Raw genomic sequence first — 20,165 nt, forward strand, 5'->3', positions numbered from 1 at the left:
TGTATCAGAGAGGGACATGGATCGAAATGTAAAATTATATTAAAGGTGACAGTTAATAAAGCCAGTCACTTTACCAGCCTGAAAGTGCTTTATAAGAAGAGCTCAAAATTCAACTGAATTCTGACTTAAGTTTCTTTGGTTGTAATGAGAATTCTAAAATCAGATAGAAGAGAAACATACTACATATACAACAGCAATCTTTAAGAGGTTTACTGATTTATTTGTCTTTAATTCCAGTTTTGGTTAACAATCAAACAAAAGGTGCACTGTTGACATTTTTTCTATTGTCAGTAGATGGATATTGATGTGTTGAGTGTTAACTGGATAGTCTGTGTAAACATGTCGTCAACTCACTGTTCAGGAGGAAAAAACATGAGAAGTGTGGCTACTGGCCAATATACTATTCATTTAAATGTCCCTCCACCCTTCCCATTTGCTAATATCAACACTCTCATTAAAGACAACAGGGTCCCAGTGTCTGGTCTGAGCAGAGGTCAAACCCAAGGTCAACAGTCATCTGGTGTCTTTCCCCGTAACGTGAAACTGACACAGTGTGTATGAGAGGCTGGTATTATCATATGTGAGAGAGGTTAATCTAATGTCTCATCTCTGTAATGGCTCTCGCTTAGTCCAAAGCCCTGCCATGACAGACAGAGCCAAATGACATCACTCATGTTTCCCTTTATTTGAATAATACATGCTCCCATGATAAGCAGTGTTTAGGTCTCTCTCTTTCTCTCTTTCGTTCCTTCAGGCATTGCTGTCACATAGTGCCACATCCATTTGGTATAACTGATCAATGTCAGATGACACAGAGACCCATAACATTCCGTAAAGGTGAAATAAAAAACAGCTTTTCATTATTGCATGTACACTGCAGCATTGTGAAAGGGACTGACTCTCTCTCTCCCTCTCTCACACACACACACACACACACACACACACACACTCTCTCATATCAGCCCTGTGAACATTTATGCAACAGTGAAATGATTCATTTTAATTCCACCAAATGACGAAACACACTATCAGAAAACGTGACTTAGGAAGGTTATGTCAGAATATTTTTGACATGAATGGGGATACTTGTATTTGTTTTTGTGTTATTGCTTTCCAAGTGGTTTTCAGTTTGTTTCTGAAAATTAACACCAGTAATTGAAGACATTCAAAAATGTCTTTACTTTGACTAGTGTGGTATATCTTTTTTATTACACTGGTGTTTTCCTTATTTTCAGCCGCACTGGCAAGAGTACTAAGTGACTCAGTTTCATTACTTTAAATGAAAGATATACTCAGATCCATTCATCAGAATCAGACATGCACAATTCTTCTCTTTTATGACCACACCCTACACAAACACACATGATTCAGGTAACCAAAGTCCCAAGGAAGTACTGACTATTAAATTCAGGTGTAACAAGACTTAGTCTTTACATCTCAGCCAAGACACTGATAAAGGTGATGACTACTGACAGGAACAGTTTTCATATAAAGATTTAAGACCTTTTCATAAGAGTTTTTTGACTACCCCACAGAAACGACTTTCTGTAAAATATAAAGTAAAATATTTTATGGGTCGAAACGGTGTTTTTCTGGGGTGCAGTTTCTCAAGAGGGAGGATTTCCCGGATTTAAATAAAAGTGAATGAACAGTCCATCATTTTGGCAGTGTCCCAGGCGGGACACTGACAGTTGGGACAGTGCCTCATCATTCTTAAAGTAGCTGTCAGAGAAAGGTTTTATGCAAACAGTCATCGGTATCGTGCTGTAATCATGACAAGTGATAGTAAACAGGAATGAGGGGAACGGAGAAAGATAAAGCATGTGCACGGTGTAAAAGAGGGATGAGATCAACAGAAGAACTCAAAGAGGACAGATGACAGCATTTCACTCCATCATTTCGACCATCTGCATGCACTTCATCAACATGAAGGGTCTGTCCGCTCCCTATTTCAGGAAAATTAAATGGGTTTACGGTAAAGATGCCTGGCAGGGGTGGGGGAGATTTGCGAGAGTGTTTGTGAGTGCGTGTTGCTTACTGAACAAGTTGTACAAGTTTGTACAAAGTTAGACTTATGTAAATACATCAGTCAAAGAGTACGTTACAGTTTCTTGCTAATGACCTGACCAGATTTGACCTCAGCCATATCTTGCAGCACAGATATACAAACAACAGAGAATATTTACAATTGCGAGTATATATGAGTAAATATGTAAGGATGTATGTGCTTGCGTGTGTGTGTGTGATAGGACAAGCGACCGGTTTGCACTTTAATAAGTGTTCAGCCCTCATGCACAGAATACAGGCATCATTATTTTGGCTCTCTTCTCTTGATTCCTCCCACGTTGTTCCCGTCACTCCTCCTCCCCCTCACCATCCTCCTCTTCTCCCTTTGACATGGTAATGGTCACAAATTGATGAAGACGTTTCACTCATTTGCCGACAACTCCCTGACATCCCTTACACAAACACTTCAAGCTGCCGCGACTGCCCATCCATCATCGGGCGGCCCCGCCCACCCGATGTCTGAGAGCTGGGCAGTTTTTAATCAGCTAATTCGCTCCCTGGTGGTCACCAGGTTGACCACCTTCACAGTGGATAATCCCATCTGCCCTGCACTCTTAATCCGCCTTAATGAACTGCTGATCCGCCAATTAGAAGCAATCATGGCAGACAGAAGATAAATATGATGCTCTCAGCCTCTCTCTCTTTCTCTCTCTCTCTCTCTCTCTCTGATGGTGCTGAAAGAGCCAGCCGGTTTGCATCAGAGTTTTGAAAGACACATTGTCAAGGAGACGCACCGTTTTTATATGTGCACGTTCTATTGTGATGAGCACGTCCATCTGTATTTGGAACCTGTTAGGGGTTTTGTTCTCATTGTCACAAAGGTAAAATGTTTTTGTTGTCAAAGAGCACAAATTCTTGAACATGGACCCTCTGCTCAAAGTTTGTAGTGTTGGTTATTCTAGATTTTTCTCCAGCAATCAGTCCTAACACAGTTACGTACAGTTTCACTTAACCAACCAATAGGAAAATATAATCTCTAAAACAGGCTCCATTGAAGGTCTTAAATATTGTCATGCTACTCAAATCCAGCATTACCCATCACTCTTGCTATAACAGTATCCAGCAGGAATCAAAACATACTCCTACAGTACAAGTGTAGGTTTTGGTTTTTGTGTCTTCTCAAGAATGCACTGGATAAATTAGAGGAACTGACTGGCTTAAATGTCTTTCTATCAGCTTTCCAAGCTGCACTGTATACTGGATTGAATGCTGATTCTACAAATATACAGACACATCCACAAGAATGGGATTGGATGCTTCTGGAGTTGATTTTTCATCTATGCTAAACCTAGTATGTTTTTTCTTTCAGTTTTGGGAAGTCTTAAATCATTTGTTTAGCTTGTTCTCACCTGGAGGATCAAGCCACTGAATTTCTGATCTGTGCTCTCCACAGTTAAGGTCATGGTTTATCAGGTTATGTCCCAACCTTTCTATACCTTCCCTCTAGTGGTCAAACCATGGTACTGATACAATAGCTCACTTTAGTGAAGGTTATTTTGTCTGGTAATGGCTGACTTTCAAAATGAGAAAATATGAATTCAATGCCCTTTGCTTGCTCATTCTTTCTTTTCCCAATCTTCCCGTTGCAACATCGTGTCAAAGATGCGCATAGAGAGAAATAGCACAAGACTGATTGATTAAAAATATATGCATCAACATGCATGGTTTTTATGACTGACGTTTCTGACAAGTCCATGTGTGTCTGAGTGTGTGTGACAGAGAAGGAGATGAAATTTCCCAGTTTACTCCACTTTTCTGCCGACATCAGCGGTTTCTTGTCCTAGCAGAGGGCGAGTTATGGAGCATTTAAAAGCATCAATAACACCCAACCTGTGTCGACCCAAACGCAAATAAAATGTTATTGATCCCCTCACCCCCCCCTCCCCAACCACCAACATCCACCTCCAAAAAAAGACTTATTGTTGCGAGCCCTCTGGTACACTTTCATTTAATCACTTGGCAAACACATAAACTGGTTCGTAAATGTATAAATATGTTTAGAAAAAAATAATAAACCTCTGGAAACCAATGGGCAGTGAGACAGAGATAGAGTGCTCACCTTTGGAGATGAAATTAGCCCAAAAGCTGTTACAAATCAATGCAATCGATGCAATCAGCTTAACTGACGCGGGGCCGGCGCGAAATCGTCCAGGCGGGATCTTTCAATCGCCGCCTTCTACTAATTGCCCTCCGGGGCCACGTTCCCATGTGCCATTTGTATACTTTAATTAAATTACAAAGCGGGACAGGTTTCCAAAGACGTGAGAGCATTGCCTTGGCACGTATCCTGTAATTAAAGCGACACCCGTCCTGATTACTAGAATGTTCCCTAATGAAGTCATTATGCATTATAACCTAAACACTCTCGCCAATTAAGGAGCTGGCAAAAAAGCGAACCGCATCACTTAAAGACCATAGCGTCGCGCAAACTCGTAATTCACATATTCCATACGCTGCCCTTTTTATATGAGAGCTATATCAGGTTATACTACAAAGTCTGCGACAAGGAAAGAGTAATATTCTTATCCCCGTATTGGTAAAACAGATGTGGCTGCTACAGTGGTACACTACTAACCGTCAAAATCTTGACAAGATGGAGTTTGACTGCACACATGGTCACCTGGATCATTGAGGGGTCCATTTACTGTAGTTTTATTCACACATATCCAAAGAGTTGCTTCAACTCTTCTATGACCTGCATTTCTGAGCATGATTTCAACAGCCTATGTCCCAATTTAATTTGTTTAGTTTGACTGCCTAAACGCTGAATAGTTGTTATCACTTACAACTTAGGCAGGTCATAGTAAAAAGTCAGCACACCCACGTAGGCCTACTCATACACATTCAATCTCCCGAAAACCACTAGTTTATCACTCATGGTCCACACAAATTTGGCTTTCCCGGAGAGTCAGTTTGGTCAAACTATGTTTGGTGGGTAGTGACCTCTAGTGGTGATAAGTTTAAATTACAGCCGTCATTTTAAAGTTAAATTTAAACGAAGTCGAGAAGATTGGACCTTTACTCTTTTGTCATCCACTGATCAAACCGATTTGATGCTCGTTTCTCTAAGATATTTTTAACATATCTGTCCCAAATATGCATATTTGTTCAACTAACTTTGGAGGGGCGGGAATGAAGGAATCATGAAACTCCCAGAATGCAATTAGTCGAATATTTTTTTTTTCCTCAAATCCACGTGTTTCCATTCCCGCTGCAGTGCACAGCTTGGACAGTCTGTCAAGTCTAGATAAAATCAACTTTGTACAATGGCATCCGAACTAGGTACGTTTTTAATCCCCTGGGATGAACTATATTTTGATGTGTTTTAAAAGAAGAAGATTTAACAGAGACGTCAAAGATCTTGCAATCAAATGCATCATTTCTGTGAGGCCCCGAGTAGTCTGTAACAACGCATTTGTTGATTTGGCGGATTCTTTAGTCAAATTAATTGAGGAATGTTAGCGTTCCTCTTCTTGTTCGGCTTCGTTTTGGGATTTCGTGCTGCCAGGTTACACGGAAACCCAGCAAGTCAAGTGTATGTGCTGGTGACGCCAAGTTCAACTAACTTTTAAGTTTCACAATGACTTCAAATGAGACGCTAATATTTGGGTAGTTCAGCTAAATAATTCGCTTTTGTAATGTAAACTTGGCTCCTAGTAACATCGCTAAGTTAACGCTAGCCTGTTTTAGTTACTCTCTTTCTCTAATTAATGTATGATTGAAATGATGTCTGTGCATCTTTGTCTCAGGAGCAGGTACAGTTGTAACTTCATACATAAACTGAAGAGCTGCTTCAGATTTGCTCTCGGCATGTATTGTATTTTGTTATGCCCAGGTGAATCCAAGCTAGCTAATTGTAATTTTTCTGCCAATGCTAGCACTTAGTTACGATACACACCAAGTTTTTGGTTGCAAATGCGGTTAAAACTTATCTGGTTCTTTCTCTCTAGCACTGCTGAGTGTATCTGATAAGACTGGACTGATAGACTTCGCCAAACGACTTGTTTCAGTAGGACTTTCACTGGTGGCATCCGGGGGCACAGCGAAAGCTTTGCGCGATGCTGGACTCACAGTCAGGTACTTCAGCTGACTTTTCTCACTTTCGCCTCAGAACGGTCCATCTGTCTTATCTGGCTCGCAAGGAAGCAAAAGTAATTTCTTTGGCGCAGATGTGTCCACTTTTATTGCATGTCAAATTCTATGCTTTTTTCCCCCCTCAGAGACGTTTCTGAGCTCACCGGTTTCCCGGAGATGCTGGGTGGGAGGGTGAAGACGTTACACCCCGCGGTCCATGGGGGCATTCTGGCCCGACACACCGCCTCTGACAAGGCCGACATGGAGAAATTAGGCTTCAGTCTCGTCAGGTGACAAAATCGCTAACAAGTAGAAAAAGCAGTACAGGTTTGGGATTGCTTGCGTGTCGTGAATGTCCTGGATATCTTAGTTTTTTCTAATTCGCTCACCAACATTGTAACAATTAGAGTGTGTCCTTAAATCTTCGACATTCCGCTTTCTGAATGTAAACCGTATGACCTTCACTTGAGGCATAATTAAATCTGGAGTGACTATCAGTTACAGCATTACCTCCCAGGTCTCGCAGTGTTGTGTGGAAGCACGTGCCCTTAACTTAATCATTGGATAATTCAAATACTGCTGCCATGGTATTACCCCAGGCTTGGGGCTCTTTGATTCGTTCTAATCACTGATGTAAGGGAACTTGATAGGTTCCAAACTGCACATGATACAGACAGCAAGTTATGAATGGCCTTTGGTTGTGAAAAATTGATGCTCTGTTTAGAAGAGACACATGAATATTGCATATTAATATCACAGTCCCTAAAGTGTAGAAAACGAGATCGGTGTGTGAACTAATCTGGATATTAATGATGCAGTGTAAGGCTGTTGAAGTTAAATGTGCTGAAGTTTAGACTGACCTTGACTCTGCCAATTCTTAAGGTCAAAATACTCTGTGATTTCATGTTTATTTTTGTAATGCCTGTTGACTATTTATTTGGTTTTGACCCCTGGCAGGGTGGTTGTGTGTAATCTTTACCCGTTTGTCAAGACTGTCTCATCCCCAAATGTGACTGTGGAGGACGCAGTGGAGCAGATTGACATTGGTGAGTGGTTGGTCTGAATCTTCAGATGTGTCACATGAATACTGCAAATCTGGGTCACTGTTACGTGAAGCTCGGAGAGAGAACATTTCTGGAAAGGCAGTTCTTTACTTACACAATACAGGACAGACATTAAAATGATTCATATGACTCATCAATCATGTATGCTGATCTCCAAGTGTTTTCTTCATTTTTGACAAACATGTGGAAGGGACCATTACTCATTACTATACACAATGAATTTGCATGAATGCAAAAATGAACTCTGGTCCTATAGGATTTCAAAAGACCATCTTGATGTTATCTCGTTCTTGATTAGGAGGTGTCACTCTTCTTCGTGCTGCGGCTAAGAACCATGCTAGAGTGACCATTGTCTGTGACCCCTCGGATTACGACCTGATTGCCAAGGAGATGGAAGCCTCTGAGAAAAATGACACTTCTCTAGACACTCGCAAGACCCTTGCTCTGAAGGTAACTATGACAGGCACAGTTTGTAGGAGACATGCAGATCTGAGTTACTGTTACAGGTATTGTCATAACCCTTTCATACTAGTCTTCCGTTCTAAAAGTCAAAGTGGCAAATGTTCCTTTAACAATCACGTGACCTTCACGTGGATAACATCAGCTCTACGATGTCATGAGACTGGAGAACCAGAACAGTTCATTGGACGTGCTGTGTTTGGTTCAATTTGAAATGGCGCCTAATGTGCATCTGCTACAGCACACATGAATGTTTCCAATCTCTGCGAGGTCACGTTTGAAGCTTGTTCGGGCAGGAAACGGACATTTATGATTCATATGTCATCCTAAAATAAATTAACTTTATAATATGAGTTAAAATCTGTACTAAGTACTAGCACTGTTAATACAGATGGCCTTTTAAATGCTTTTAGGTAATGTATTTTGCTCCCGAAAGTGTTAAGTTTCAAACTTCTGCCACTAAAAGTTTAAGCATATTTCTCACACTTGCCTGCTTTGTCTGAATCATAAGGCCCATGTTACCTGTCACAACATGCACTCATACAACAGTTCATGTGGCATTGTGCAATAACTCAACCTGACTGATGAAATTCCATGCTGTAAACTGTATGAACAGAAAAGTCATAGCTGCAATCAAAGAGAGACAGATCCATATCTACCCTGGGAAGACATCAATGTGTCACTTGTGTGGTGAAAGACCATCACCGCCACACTGGCAGATGTAACACCGTTGCCTAATGTATTTGTTTGTATTTTAAGGAGAAAAAATGCTAACCAAAGTCCAGTCTGTGGAGTTTTATCATGTTTGTCATTGTCCAGTGTTGTAACACTTCGTTTGTGTTTGCCTGACTCCAGTTCAACGGGTTTATTCTCTGTTGGTCCTCTGACCTCTCAGTGATTCCGGTAACTTCAGATATTCCAGTTAACCTCAACACACAGGTCCTTGAGTAAAACTGTGCCCTCGTTTGTGATAGTGACTTATGTCGTTTAAATTGGAAAAAAAATACATTTTTTTGAATTAAGTTTCTGCCCTTCAAAATCGTTAATGTTGCCTTGGTGGAGGGGAGGCTTGTTCAGGTAGCTGTGACTGAGAAGTTGCAAATAACTTCATTGGCTTAGATCTCGAAGGAGTGCAAGAATAGTATAATTGCTATATTGAGGGATTACAGCTTGTATCTATGGCAAGCCTACAGAATAAGTTACTTTGCATCGCTCTCCAGAAGAAGCTACATTTAAACAGAGAGTAGTACAGTAACACAGTTGTTCTCACTAGACTTTCTCAAACACTTGACAAAAGATCCTTTCAGACCTAAGTAGTTCCAGCAACATAATAATTAGATACCAAGTAACACAACAGTTCTGTGTGTCGACGGTTAGTTAACAATCCATTGCTGTTGTGTTGCTGTTGGCTGTGCTTCTCTGTCAGCAATGGCCTGTAATGTCTGTGTCTGTCTTTAATAGGCGTTTACACACACTGCTCAGTACGATGAAGCTATCTCCGACTATTTCCGTCGTGAGTACAGTCGTGGGGTTTCCCAGCTGCCCCTGCGCTATGGCATGAACCCTCACCAGGCCCCTGCTCAGCTGTATACCTTACGGCCCACTCTCCCACTCACAGGTACTCTCTCACACACACACACACACACACTTTCTAATTTACAGAGTTTACAGACCACTGTGGCAAAAATGATATCAACTCTGAGGACTTTTGATAACAAAAGATATGAATTCTGTGGGTTTCTGTGTTGTTTTTTTTCTTTTATTCCTCCTTATACTCTCTCACTCTCTTTCTGGCTCAGTGGTGAATGGTTCTCCAGGCTTCATTAATCTGTGTGATGCCCTGAATGCCTGGCAGCTGGTCAGAGAACTGAAAAATGCACTGGGAATACCTGCAGCCACTTCCTTCAAGCACGTCAGCCCTGCAGGTACACACGCATGCACACACACTTATAGACGATTATTGTTTATTACATGAACTACTCAAAGAGATGTTTCTTACCTGCTGTATTTGGGGTTGTTTGGTAAAGATACTCTCTGCTCGATGTGCTGTTGCAGGTGCTGCAGTGGGTGTGGCCCTGAGCGAGGAGGAGGCCAAGGTCTGCATGGTGAACGACATGCTGCAGGATCTCACCCCGCTCGCCACGGCATACGCCAGAGCCAGAGGTCTCTACTCCGTCACCCCCACCCTCTTCACTCATCTGTCATATGCCCATTTGGGATGCTCACTCAATGACCGTATTGACCAGAGCCTGTCATTTGTGAATTGTAGTCTGCTGGTGTGAGACTTGTTACATGGCTTACATTTGGTCAGAATTGTTAATATAAAAGTCACTGGTCAATTCATTGGACCACACAGATGACCTCAGCAAACTTGAAGAATTAGATTTGTTGTTTAATAGAATTTTTTTTTTTTTTTTTTAACTGGGTCTGTGTGAAAGGAGTGTAAATTCAGGCAGTGCTGTTTTGTGTGATTCTGTGCTCTAGGAGCTGACAGAATGTCGTCTTTTGGAGATTTCATTGCTCTGTCTGAAGTCTGTGACGTTCCCACCGCCAAGATCATCTCCAGAGAGGTGTGTCTGAGACATGGTTTCTCTTTCTGAAGAACCACACTGATTTGGAAAAAAATGTATAGCGCATATCATTTCATTTTTGACGTTGGCCACGCCAGTGTAGCGGATTGACACACACGCTAATGCATTTTCCCTCGTCCACACAGTGAAGATAAACTCTGTTATTGGTTTATCTTTAATATTTGTAGGTTTCAGATGGCATCATTGCCCCTGGATATGATGAGGAAGCTCTGAGGATTCTCTCCAAAAAGAAAAATGGAAACTATTGTGTCCTCCAGGTAAAATGGAGAAATTACACATGAGAAAAATGGATAAGACTCTAAGCCCAAGTCTTTGACCACATGGAGTTTAAGAGGAACATCAGCATGATCAACATGCTGTTCTCTTCTCCTCTCCTGACTTTCACTTCCTTTTTTTTTTTTTTTTTCCTTCATCCCCTGTTTTCTCAGATGGATCCGGGCTATGAGCCAGACGAAGATGAGGTGAGAGTGCTTTTCGGTCTCTATCTCAAGCAGAAGAGGAACGGGGCGGCAATCAACAAAGACCTTTTCAACAATGTCGTTTCTCAGGGGAAGGTGTGTGTTTGTTAAAATATGCCTTTTTTTTTTTTTAACGAGTGTGACACTTCAGTGTAAATATGACTGGTTTATTTCTGAATCTCAGTTTGTACGTTTGTGGAGTTGGCATAATTCCAACAGTATAATGTGCTGATGTAAAGTAACAAACCCATAAGTAAGGCTAAAAGTGGAGGAATAGCAGAAGGTTTTAAAACAATTATCAAATTTGATACTGCTATGGCAATTTGTTGTATACCTTTATTGGTGACGATTTTAGAGTAACCTTATCCTGAATACAGAGGATTAAATGTGTTTCTGGGAACAGGAAGGACATTTTAATTCCACCAGGGGATCTATTGGGGCTTAGTTGGTTTGGAGCCTTGCTGAACATAATCATGTAACTGAACTGATGATTTCTGTAGCTTTCGGAGAGAGCTTTGCGTGACCTCATCGTTGCGAGCGTCGCTGTGAAATACACCCAGTCCAACTCTGTGTGCTATGCCAAGGATGGCCAGGTAATCATCCAAGCAAACTGTCATTGGCATTGATAAGTTACCACTAATAATCACTATAGATATTGTCGGTGTAGTTCATCTTCTTCAACAATCCTACACAACATGAAAACTTGACACACTAAGAAAAATTATTGGCAATTCACGGTTCAGGTCATTTTTCACACACGTGTGTGTGTGTGTGTGTGTGTGTGTGTGTGTGTGTGTGTGTGTGTGTCAGGTGGTAGGTATCGGGGCTGGACAGCAGTCTCGGATCCACTGCACTCGGCTAGCGGGGGACAAAGCAGATAACTGGTGGCTCAGACACCACCCCAGGGTGCTGGGCATGAAATTCCGTAGTGGAGTCAAGCGTGCAGAGATGGCCAACGCTGTGGACCAGTACGTCAGCGGCACCATCGGAGAGGTATGGAACAGGAACCAAATTAATATAGGTTACCCGCTTTAGCTATCTACTGAATGTCTGATGAGGTCAGTTTAAGCTGGCTGGATTCCACACACTGTATGTGCATACATGTGTATGTCCAGTTGTGCTCTTGAGTGATTGGTTCATTCACCTAGGAGTTGAGCAACAGAGACCCTGTCTGGCCCTTTATTGTTACCATGTGACTGATGAACTTAGCTTTAAGTATTGAGCAGTTTACAAATGTCCTTATGGAAGGTTAAAATTGAAGGGCGTGTTTTACGTGCGTCAGGGTCCAGACCTGGCCGCGTGGAAGGCTCTGTTTGAGGAGGTTCCAGAACCTCTGTCAGAGACCGAGAAAAAGAAGTGGATCAGTTCCCTGCAGGGAGTCGCTCTCAGCTCAGATGCCTTCTTCCCCTTCCGAGACAACGTGGACCGAGCCAAGCGGGTAAGACGTCGCCTCTGACCTATTTCCTTTTACACCCCTTTCTCACAAATAGCACGTTGCCTTGCTGGAACGTTCCAGTCTTCTCTTGGTGTCCTCCAGATCAGCGCTTTACATTGTGTCAAATTGTTTTTCCCATTTGTTGAATGGTACAAAACTCCATTCTCTCTGTGTTTTGCGTTTGCTCATTTTTAGAGCGGTGTGGAGTACATTGCCGCGCCGGCTGGCTCCACGGCTGACGAGGTGGTCATCAACGCCTGTAACGAACTGGGAATTACCCTGGTTCATACCAACCTGCGCCTCTTCCACCACTAAACACCACTCAACCCCCTGCCCTCACACAGTGAAGACCTCCTTCACTCTAATTAAAACCATTCAAACACTAACCCCCTAGTCGTATAGCTTAACACAGCTACTGTGCCTAACAGATCCTCATGCATTTAACATGGCTGTATCCCCATCCGTACCTGACAATCATATTACATCAAAATAGAATAAATTTTGTTCACATATAATTAATGTACACACTCAACCCTTAGTCATTTCAAATAGCTGCAGTATTTTAGTGTTAAGAGTGTAGCATGAAGTAAGCTGTTTGTCAAACCACACGTTGACGGTACAAACTGACGACAGTTCTTACCAGGCTGGTGTCAGAACAGTAACTCGACACACTCCACACACTTTGTACAACATTCCTTTTGTATTATCTGTTGTAGTGTCTCATGTCTAACAGTGTTGCCACGCTGACAAGTTTTGTCCAATAAAAACACATTTCTGAGAACATGTTGGGTTTTTTTTTTTTTTTTATGGCTTGCCTTTTTAGATGAGAGGTTAGTGAGTGTAACATGCTGATGTGTATGAGGCTTGTACTAATACCCTCCTGGTTACCAGTGCTGTTCACTGCTCTGAGAGCATGATAGCTGTCTTCTACATGTGTTTGTCAGAGGAACTTTAGAGGAAATTACTGCAGTGTTTGAATATCTACACCTTTTTTTTTCGTTTGTGAGTGGTAGAGAGTATGTGAAACTAACACGTCTATTTGAAAAGAAAGACAATGAGGCCTTTTGAGGTTCTTTGTAAAACTTTATCAAAAAAGGGGAATTTGACAGTAGTGAAGACTTGGCACCTACAGTAAAAAATGATCAAAACAAATCTCAACACTCCATTGTTTGCATTTAAATCAAACACTTTAGGAATAAAGGGATAAATAAAGATGCAAGTTAGAAAATTACAACAAATTATCAAATCAAAATCAGTAAGTGTTATAAAGCACAGTGCTGACTCCTCTCAAACAAATGTGAGCCACAGAAGAAAAACAAACAAAAAACAAGTCAACTTCAGAACATAGATTTGGGAAATTGACGAACCTCAATGTACCACAGAGGTACACCAACATTTTCTCAAAACAGTGCTTGTTTTCTTACAGGTTAATTTCATCTCATTTGTCATTTCAGTAGAAAAATAGATCGTTTCAACTTCAGGGTGCAATACTGAGAAGGTAGTTTTGACGCTTTAACCAGACACACTCTGTCACCAGAGTCAATGCAAAGCTGCAATTGAGAACTCTTCATAGACAAACAAAACAATGGCTACTTTTAGGAAATTGAGTAGTCAAATAACTGAAACATGGTTGAATTAAACAAAACAAAAAGGGATGTTCTTTTGTTATATTTGTGGAGTCTCAAAATCCTTGTGTACCAGACTGTTAAAGAAACCTCCTCATCTTAATCCAATAAACTCTACTACTTAGGTACACAGATCTGAGACTCAACAGCCTTTGAAAAGAACCACACCATCAAACCAAACTCAATAACAACAAAAACACAACATAAAAACATCAGCCAATCAAATCCCTTGATGGAAAAAACGACAGCCAATCAAAGGAAATGAAGGGAAGTGGCTGTCGCTTGGGGAATCGTGGCAGGATTTGGCTGTGAAGCAGCGGTACGGCGGTGGTTGATACGATTAGGAAGGATTAAGGCACTTAATGAGTTAGCAGTCTCAAAAGTCACATCTCTGTTACATGTCTCCCCTCTGGGATGTCATAGGGTGGGGGTGGGGGTGGGGGGGTGCGAAATGGCACAGTCCAAAAAGGCGTTGGTCGATCACTGTCTGGGGTGGGGGGCGGCGACTGCATCTGCGAGAAGCTCTGGTCTAAGGCACTCAATGGGACACTGAATGTTCTGGAATAATTGAGGAAAAATGACTTAGTCACTTTTAATTCTTTTCATAGTACTTCAATCTTACCAATTTTACCAATCTTACTAGCAGTCTTACACTAAATATTGTAAGCACACAGTTCTGTCTTACAGGCTAATAAAATACTATACCTTTGAATGGGATTTTTCCCCAAAAAGTTTCAAAAGCTACACATTTTCTTTCAAAAAGCTTTTTTTTTTTTCAGAAAGATTTTCTCATAATGCCAATAATGATCACTATGCACAACAACTTAAACACGTAGATTCTACTTGCTTATTGAAAGTCTTACAGAACATTATGGCTGGCTTTTAATGCATTGCACATCCTGTTTTGGCTTGCACTATTACTAATCATATTGATAGCCTATAACCAAGATCTTAGCACACAGAGTGCCATGTTTATTTGAAGTCCATTCCAAACGTCCATTCCCATTATGGTGGGAACTACGTTAGAGTTGAAACAGATTTTACATTAGTACAAGGCATGAAGGTGTTAACTAACTTCTGTTGTTCATTGTGAGACATGTATATATTAGAAATAACGATGACATTAAAGATAATACAGCGTAGAGGCGGGACTCACCACTTTGCGGACGGTGCTGTCTCTGTAGCGGGTGAAAACATCTGAGCGGACGGGCTGGAGAAGGTCGGCATTCACCTCAGCACCAGGTCTCTTACAGTTCTCACAGCGCCATCCCTGTAAACATCCACAGATGCATGTCACACACACACACACACACATTCTGACAAAAACTACACCAACGAAAGGATTTATTCGGACGTGCTCCAATGCTGTGTCTAACTGAGTTGAACTGAACTCGTTAATGGTAATGCAAAATATGAGATTTGTCATTTTCCTTCAGAAAGAATGATGAGTTGTGTGATTTTGGGAGGGGTAACAGAACATTCAGGAATACCACTGTGGTCATAGCTTGTACCTGCTGTCCGCCATGACAAGTGCAAGTGCAGATAGCTCCCAAGTATTCTTTCTGCCACTGGCTACCCACGTGGTAAATCTTCCCATCATCGTAACAGGTCGACTCATCTGTAGAAAACCACAGACATATAATAATCACTGACAAGTCACAGTGATACATTAAGCTCTTGCATTTTTCCACAAGCAAAATCACTTTTAATTTTGCTTTATGTGTATAACCTCCTTTGACCTTTCAGCCTTAAGTCATGGTCATTTTTGGTAGTTATCATATGCTAACAATGAAGCTAGTCAAATTACTTCATCTTCTTTGAAATGATTTATTCATCACCCTTTGTCTACGTCATTTCAATGAACCTAACAATCTGCCAGAGGCTTACAAACAGTGATTTTTATCGCCTATAAGTGCAAACTTTGCGACCCTACAGGTGCTAAGAAGTCTGAAGATGGATGTTCAAGTTCAAGATTGAATATTCTGTTCTCAGTGGAGACTTGGAGACTTATGGTGGAAAGCACTTACGCGGCTCGCACTTGAACTCTCCCTTGCCGTTACCCAGGCAAGTGCAGCTCATCATGTGACCGTTCTCTCCCTGTCTGTCCCACTTCTCACCGATACGGTAGTTTTGGCCTTGGTCGTGGCACCATTCTGGTTAAGACAGCAAAGGGTTAGGATTTGGGTTAGCGGTAGAGTCTTCTCGCGGTATTTCTTGTAAATATTATATTCATGGTCAGAAGAGCTTTAATGGAAGGTGTAACTCACTGGAGGAATCACATCTGAAATGTCCGCTGCCCAAGCCGAGGCATCTGCACCAGAGTTTGAAGCCAGTCTCAGACATGCGTTCCCACTCCTCCCCTACGTTATAGGAGGTGGATGTGAGGGTGTCGTAGCATGAGTCTGGGCTGGTCGAAGCACCCTCGGGGACTAGATGCAAAAAGGATCAGAGAATCAGACGTTACACATTTTCATAACTTACATATGCTTCATCACTCTGAATACACAACATGCGAGGCAAGATCCCAGTTCAAATCAGTATGGTTATTATGAAGAACGTTTTGTGACTAGTCAGTATAACTATATAAGCTTTTGGCTACATCTCTGTAAATTAGATTTAGTTCAACCTGTGTTTCCTGCAGTGATGATCTCTTCCAGGATTTTGTGCTTGAGCTGTCCTTTTAGGGCCTCCACAATAACATTGTAAGATGCACCAGATGTCAAACCAATCAGAGTAGCACTGGTGGTGGTACTTGGTAGACGCATCTGTCAAATGGGGAATATGCAATAAATAACAGAGAAATACAATTGGCATCTGTTTAGACTGAATAAATGAGTACTGACTGGTTCGGTATAGCGATAGTCAGTGTAGCCAGCACCGTGTAACATTTTGAGACTCCATATCATGACAAACTTCGTGAATTATTTGGTAATTAACTGATTTTTTTTTTTGTAAAAAGAGAAGAAACCCTAAATGTTGCATTCATCCCCCTGCCTTCACATCAGTGGCATTGCTCGGAGAATGCTATTGGGATAAATCAAGGATTTTGTGAGACTCACCTGGAACGACTGCTCCTCTCTGTGGGTCACTGGGTTACAGGACACCAGGTATGCTGAACTCTGCTTGAAGGGTTTCCAGGAGATGGTGGTCTGGGTCTGGGCTTCTTGGGGCGTTCCTGTCGCGTTTTCTGGAAAATGCAAAGGGAGGCCGTGGCCCGGCCCTTCACTCACATGCACTATGGGTACCCGGGGTCCTCCGGGCCCAGTCTGGGGGACATAGACCAGGGTCTCGCCCACCTGGGGTATGTGAGGATGCTGGGGCCCATGGGTGGGCTGGTTGTGCTTGTTGTATTCAGTGTACTCGACGCTTTGGCCATGCTGGCCTAGCGAATCCTGACCGTTGGTGCCCACCACCTGAACGCTGTTGTCATCGAATTCACTCTCGGGCACGTCCAGGTGCTCATGGGTGCCTTGGCGTGGTGGCGTCGGCGGCAGAAGCATGGAGGTTGATTCTGAGCGGGAGAGATTGGTTAGAAGCCAAGCAGGGGGTAAAGAGGGGGAAGAGGGAGGCTGCAGTAGCGCCTGACAGCCAGCTGGGCAGTGCAGATCCAGCCAGGGAGCACTGGGCTTTACCTGCCATATTAACTGATCCTAGATCAGGAATACCTGTTTGCTCTTTTGCATGAGCATTATTTTGGAATAGGTAGATCTGTGCCTGGATCAGTTGGTGAGGGTAGTGAGACTCACAAGGTCTCATTACCAGACCTGTTTAAGCAATGGCAATTTCAAGTTGTCCCCATTTTACTTTTGAGTCAAACAGGCATTAAACGTTTCAGCATTTCTTTAGAGAAAATGCACTGTTATTTGCTGGAAATATGGCTTTGAAATAAAGTCATAACGCATAAATTAAAAAAAGCTTTATGTAACTGAACAGATTCACCGTCAGCTTAAGCTTTTTTTCAAGCTTTTTTTTAACAAATTTCAGAAGACTCTAGTAATTTCACTGAATTTGTATTAAAGAGCAGTACAGAGGCAGCCTGCTAAGGCCATGCTGTTACTCAAACTACTTTTTTTGTACTTTTACCATTCAGCAACAAAAAGAGAGTTTGAGGAGTACACCGAAATGTGTGCGGGCATGTGTGTGTGTATGTATGTGTATGTGTGTGTGTGTGTGTGTTTGTGTGTGTGGACAGACTTACGAGTTCTGGCCTTGCCAACCAATGGGGAGCTTCTCTGAGTATTCACAAGAGCAATAATCTTGATGATGTACTCAGTTCCTGGTTTCAAACCTGAAATCCCCACATTTCATTAGCCAAGTAACTCTTTTATAAAATTAATCATAAAATTAATCAACAAATTAAAGAACACATTACTCTATGAATGCTGTAACTAGGTTTACAGTTTGTCAAGGCAAGTAAAATGTGTTTGTGAGTGTGAGAACAAAAGCGTGTTTGTTACCAGTGATGGTGGCATAGTTCACACTGGCATGAGGGCGGGGCAGGAGTTCTCTGGGGGCCCCTCCTGATTCCTCATAGGTGATATAATATCCTGTGATGCGAGTGGTGGGAGGATGCCAGGTGAAGGAGATTGAGTTGGGGGTCAAAGAGGTGAACTGGATGTTGGTGGGAGACTGGACAGCTGGCCGAACTGCAGAAACACACACAAACGCACACACGCACGCACACGCACACATGCACACACACACACACACACACACACAAACACAAAGTCATATTGTGCACTGTATCTGATGATCATAAATCTCAAAGAACCTTGACTTGCAAGGCTGAACTAACACGAATCAGTAACAGCACAATCTACAGAGTGTTTTCTGTCTAGATTCTACACGAAGAAATTTCCATCTAAAATTTGACCACTTGACCACGGCATCAGCAAACCTGGCAAGTCATTTAGAACATGGCCATGACATACTGTATCTGGTAAAAATACATAGCTCAATAATTTACATCTTAATTCTAAGAGTTAGATAGTCAGTCTTAATCTTAATCTTCAATCTTAATATTACTCTTTAATTTTAATCTTTAATTTACAGTTTAATTCTAAGAGTTGGATATTAAGTTCTTAAACCAGTATGGTAAATGTAAGCTGTCTATAATGTTATATCAAATCTTACCCTGCCCTATTTGAATATGCATGATAGTTTGACAAAGTTGAATAATCAATAATCGGGGCTGGACATTCTGGGATAGAACTGATGAGCAGACACTGGCCTGACATTGAGAGACAGATGTGTATAGAGTGTGTGTGGGTACCTGTTTCGACGGGCAGGACAAAGGGATCACTTCGGCTGTTGCCATTCAATGTGTAGATGTAGATTGTGTAGCTGGTGCCTGGCTGCAGACCTGGGAAAGAGATAAATACAAAAACACTCAGATATATTCATAGCCTGGATGTAGCATACCTACCACTACCTGATCAGTGATGGTCTGTGCCACATAGCAAGCAGATGTATCCCAACACAATAATAGGAAACACTATTAAAATTCATATAAAAGTGTTAGGAGAATGACAATAACGCCATGTTGAGACTTGTTTAGTTGCACAGATAAATGTGATTCCTCTTGTGTTATGTTTATTTAATATACTTGGGTTCATCATTCTTTGTGCTGGTAAAAGATTTTGCCATAAGGTATTGTCCAGGATCTATGCAGATATACTTGAACACTGTAAAACTGGAAGCACAGGTTTGTGAATCACTGATTTTAAATCGGATCTTGTTTTCTTGGGAGCACTGGTCTTAATATTTATACCAGAGATGGTGTAGGTATGAGCATCAGCGGGCGTGGTCTCCCTGATGGTGGGATAGCTGCCACTGGTGGGTGTGGCCTCAATGAGGAAACCTGTCCTCGGTTCAGTTTTGGCACGCCAAGTCAGGGTAACGGAAGCCTCCTTCACGTCCAAAATGCGGACGCGGCGGGGTGGGCTGATGTCTGTGGAGCCAAAGAGGGAAAAACACTTTGACTTAAAACACAGGCAGGGCTAACATCCCAAAACACCTCAGTTAGAGAATGTCCCAAAAATGACGAAGACATCATGTAAAAGCTTATAAAAAATGCAATTTTTATTTTTCATACATGCTTAAACAAGCCAAACGTCAGGCTAAGGCGTGCAGTTTTTATATCTTCATTAAATGAAAAAAAATCTTCAATGAATAAATTCAAAATAGTCTGTTAGCCTTAAGTGTCTTCCTCTGTCTCTCACGTTACTCTGGCAGTGAGAGTGAAATACAGGAGCTCCACTTACTGTCAGTGGTGGTAACCTCCCCTGTCAGAGGCCTGCTGCTGGTTGAATCCTTCAGCGCATAGACATGCACCTCATACACAGTGGCAACCTACAAGAGACCAGAATAATGTTCAACGCTGGTACACACCA

The 20,165-nt window shown here is 41.9% G+C and overlaps 2 protein-coding genes across 2 annotated transcripts in view; one reads left to right on the forward strand and one right to left on the reverse strand.

Moving 5' to 3' along the window:
- Positions 1-5,333: 5,333 nt before the first annotated feature.
- Positions 5,334-12,931, forward strand: atic (5-aminoimidazole-4-carboxamide ribonucleotide formyltransferase/IMP cyclohydrolase). The gene is made up of 15 exons (XM_030780534.1): positions 5,334-5,349; positions 6,018-6,144; positions 6,288-6,431; positions 7,099-7,187; positions 7,504-7,655; positions 9,126-9,282; positions 9,464-9,589; positions 9,720-9,827; positions 10,149-10,234; positions 10,423-10,512; positions 10,684-10,809; positions 11,214-11,306; positions 11,524-11,706; positions 11,996-12,151; positions 12,344-12,931. The coding sequence occupies exons 1-15, from the start codon at positions 5,334-5,336 to the stop codon at positions 12,461-12,463; spliced, it is 1,773 nt and encodes a 590-aa protein (XP_030636394.1). The 3' UTR covers positions 12,464-12,931.
- Positions 12,932-13,210: 279 nt separating this feature from the next.
- The window catches only part of fn1b (fibronectin 1b), a 29,944-nt gene continuing 22,989 nt past the window's right edge, over positions 13,211-20,165 (reverse strand). Inside the window, exons 35-46 of the mRNA XM_030780952.1 lie at positions 20,037-20,124; positions 19,544-19,723; positions 19,046-19,135; positions 18,231-18,419; positions 17,972-18,061; positions 16,833-17,284; positions 16,400-16,538; positions 16,041-16,202; positions 15,801-15,926; positions 15,285-15,391; positions 14,930-15,043; positions 13,211-14,331 (exon numbers count right to left, since the gene is read on the reverse strand). Coding sequence (XP_030636812.1) covers positions 14,254-14,331; positions 14,930-15,043; positions 15,285-15,391; positions 15,801-15,926; positions 16,041-16,202; positions 16,400-16,538; positions 16,833-17,284; positions 17,972-18,061; positions 18,231-18,419; positions 19,046-19,135; positions 19,544-19,723; positions 20,037-20,124 — 1,815 coding nt within the window. The 3' untranslated portion in view covers positions 13,211-14,253. The remainder of the gene's footprint in view (positions 14,332-14,929; positions 15,044-15,284; positions 15,392-15,800; positions 15,927-16,040; positions 16,203-16,399; positions 16,539-16,832; positions 17,285-17,971; positions 18,062-18,230; positions 18,420-19,045; positions 19,136-19,543; positions 19,724-20,036; positions 20,125-20,165) is intronic.

The sequence above is a fragment of the Chanos chanos genome, chromosome 7, assembly GCF_902362185.1.
Source record: "Chanos chanos chromosome 7, fChaCha1.1, whole genome shotgun sequence".
Lineage (NCBI taxonomy): Eukaryota > Metazoa > Chordata > Actinopteri > Gonorynchiformes > Chanidae > Chanos > Chanos chanos.

Bases quoted from the DNA above. Each gene is read 5' to 3' on its own strand.
- atic (XM_030780534.1), top strand. The intron at 9,283-9,463 runs GTACTCTCTCAC...TTTCTGGCTCAG, and splicing joins GCCCACTCTCCCACTCACAG to TGGTGAATGGTTCTCCAGGC. The intron at 11,707-11,995 runs GTATGGAACAGG...TACGTGCGTCAG, and splicing joins TCAGCGGCACCATCGGAGAG to GGTCCAGACCTGGCCGCGTG.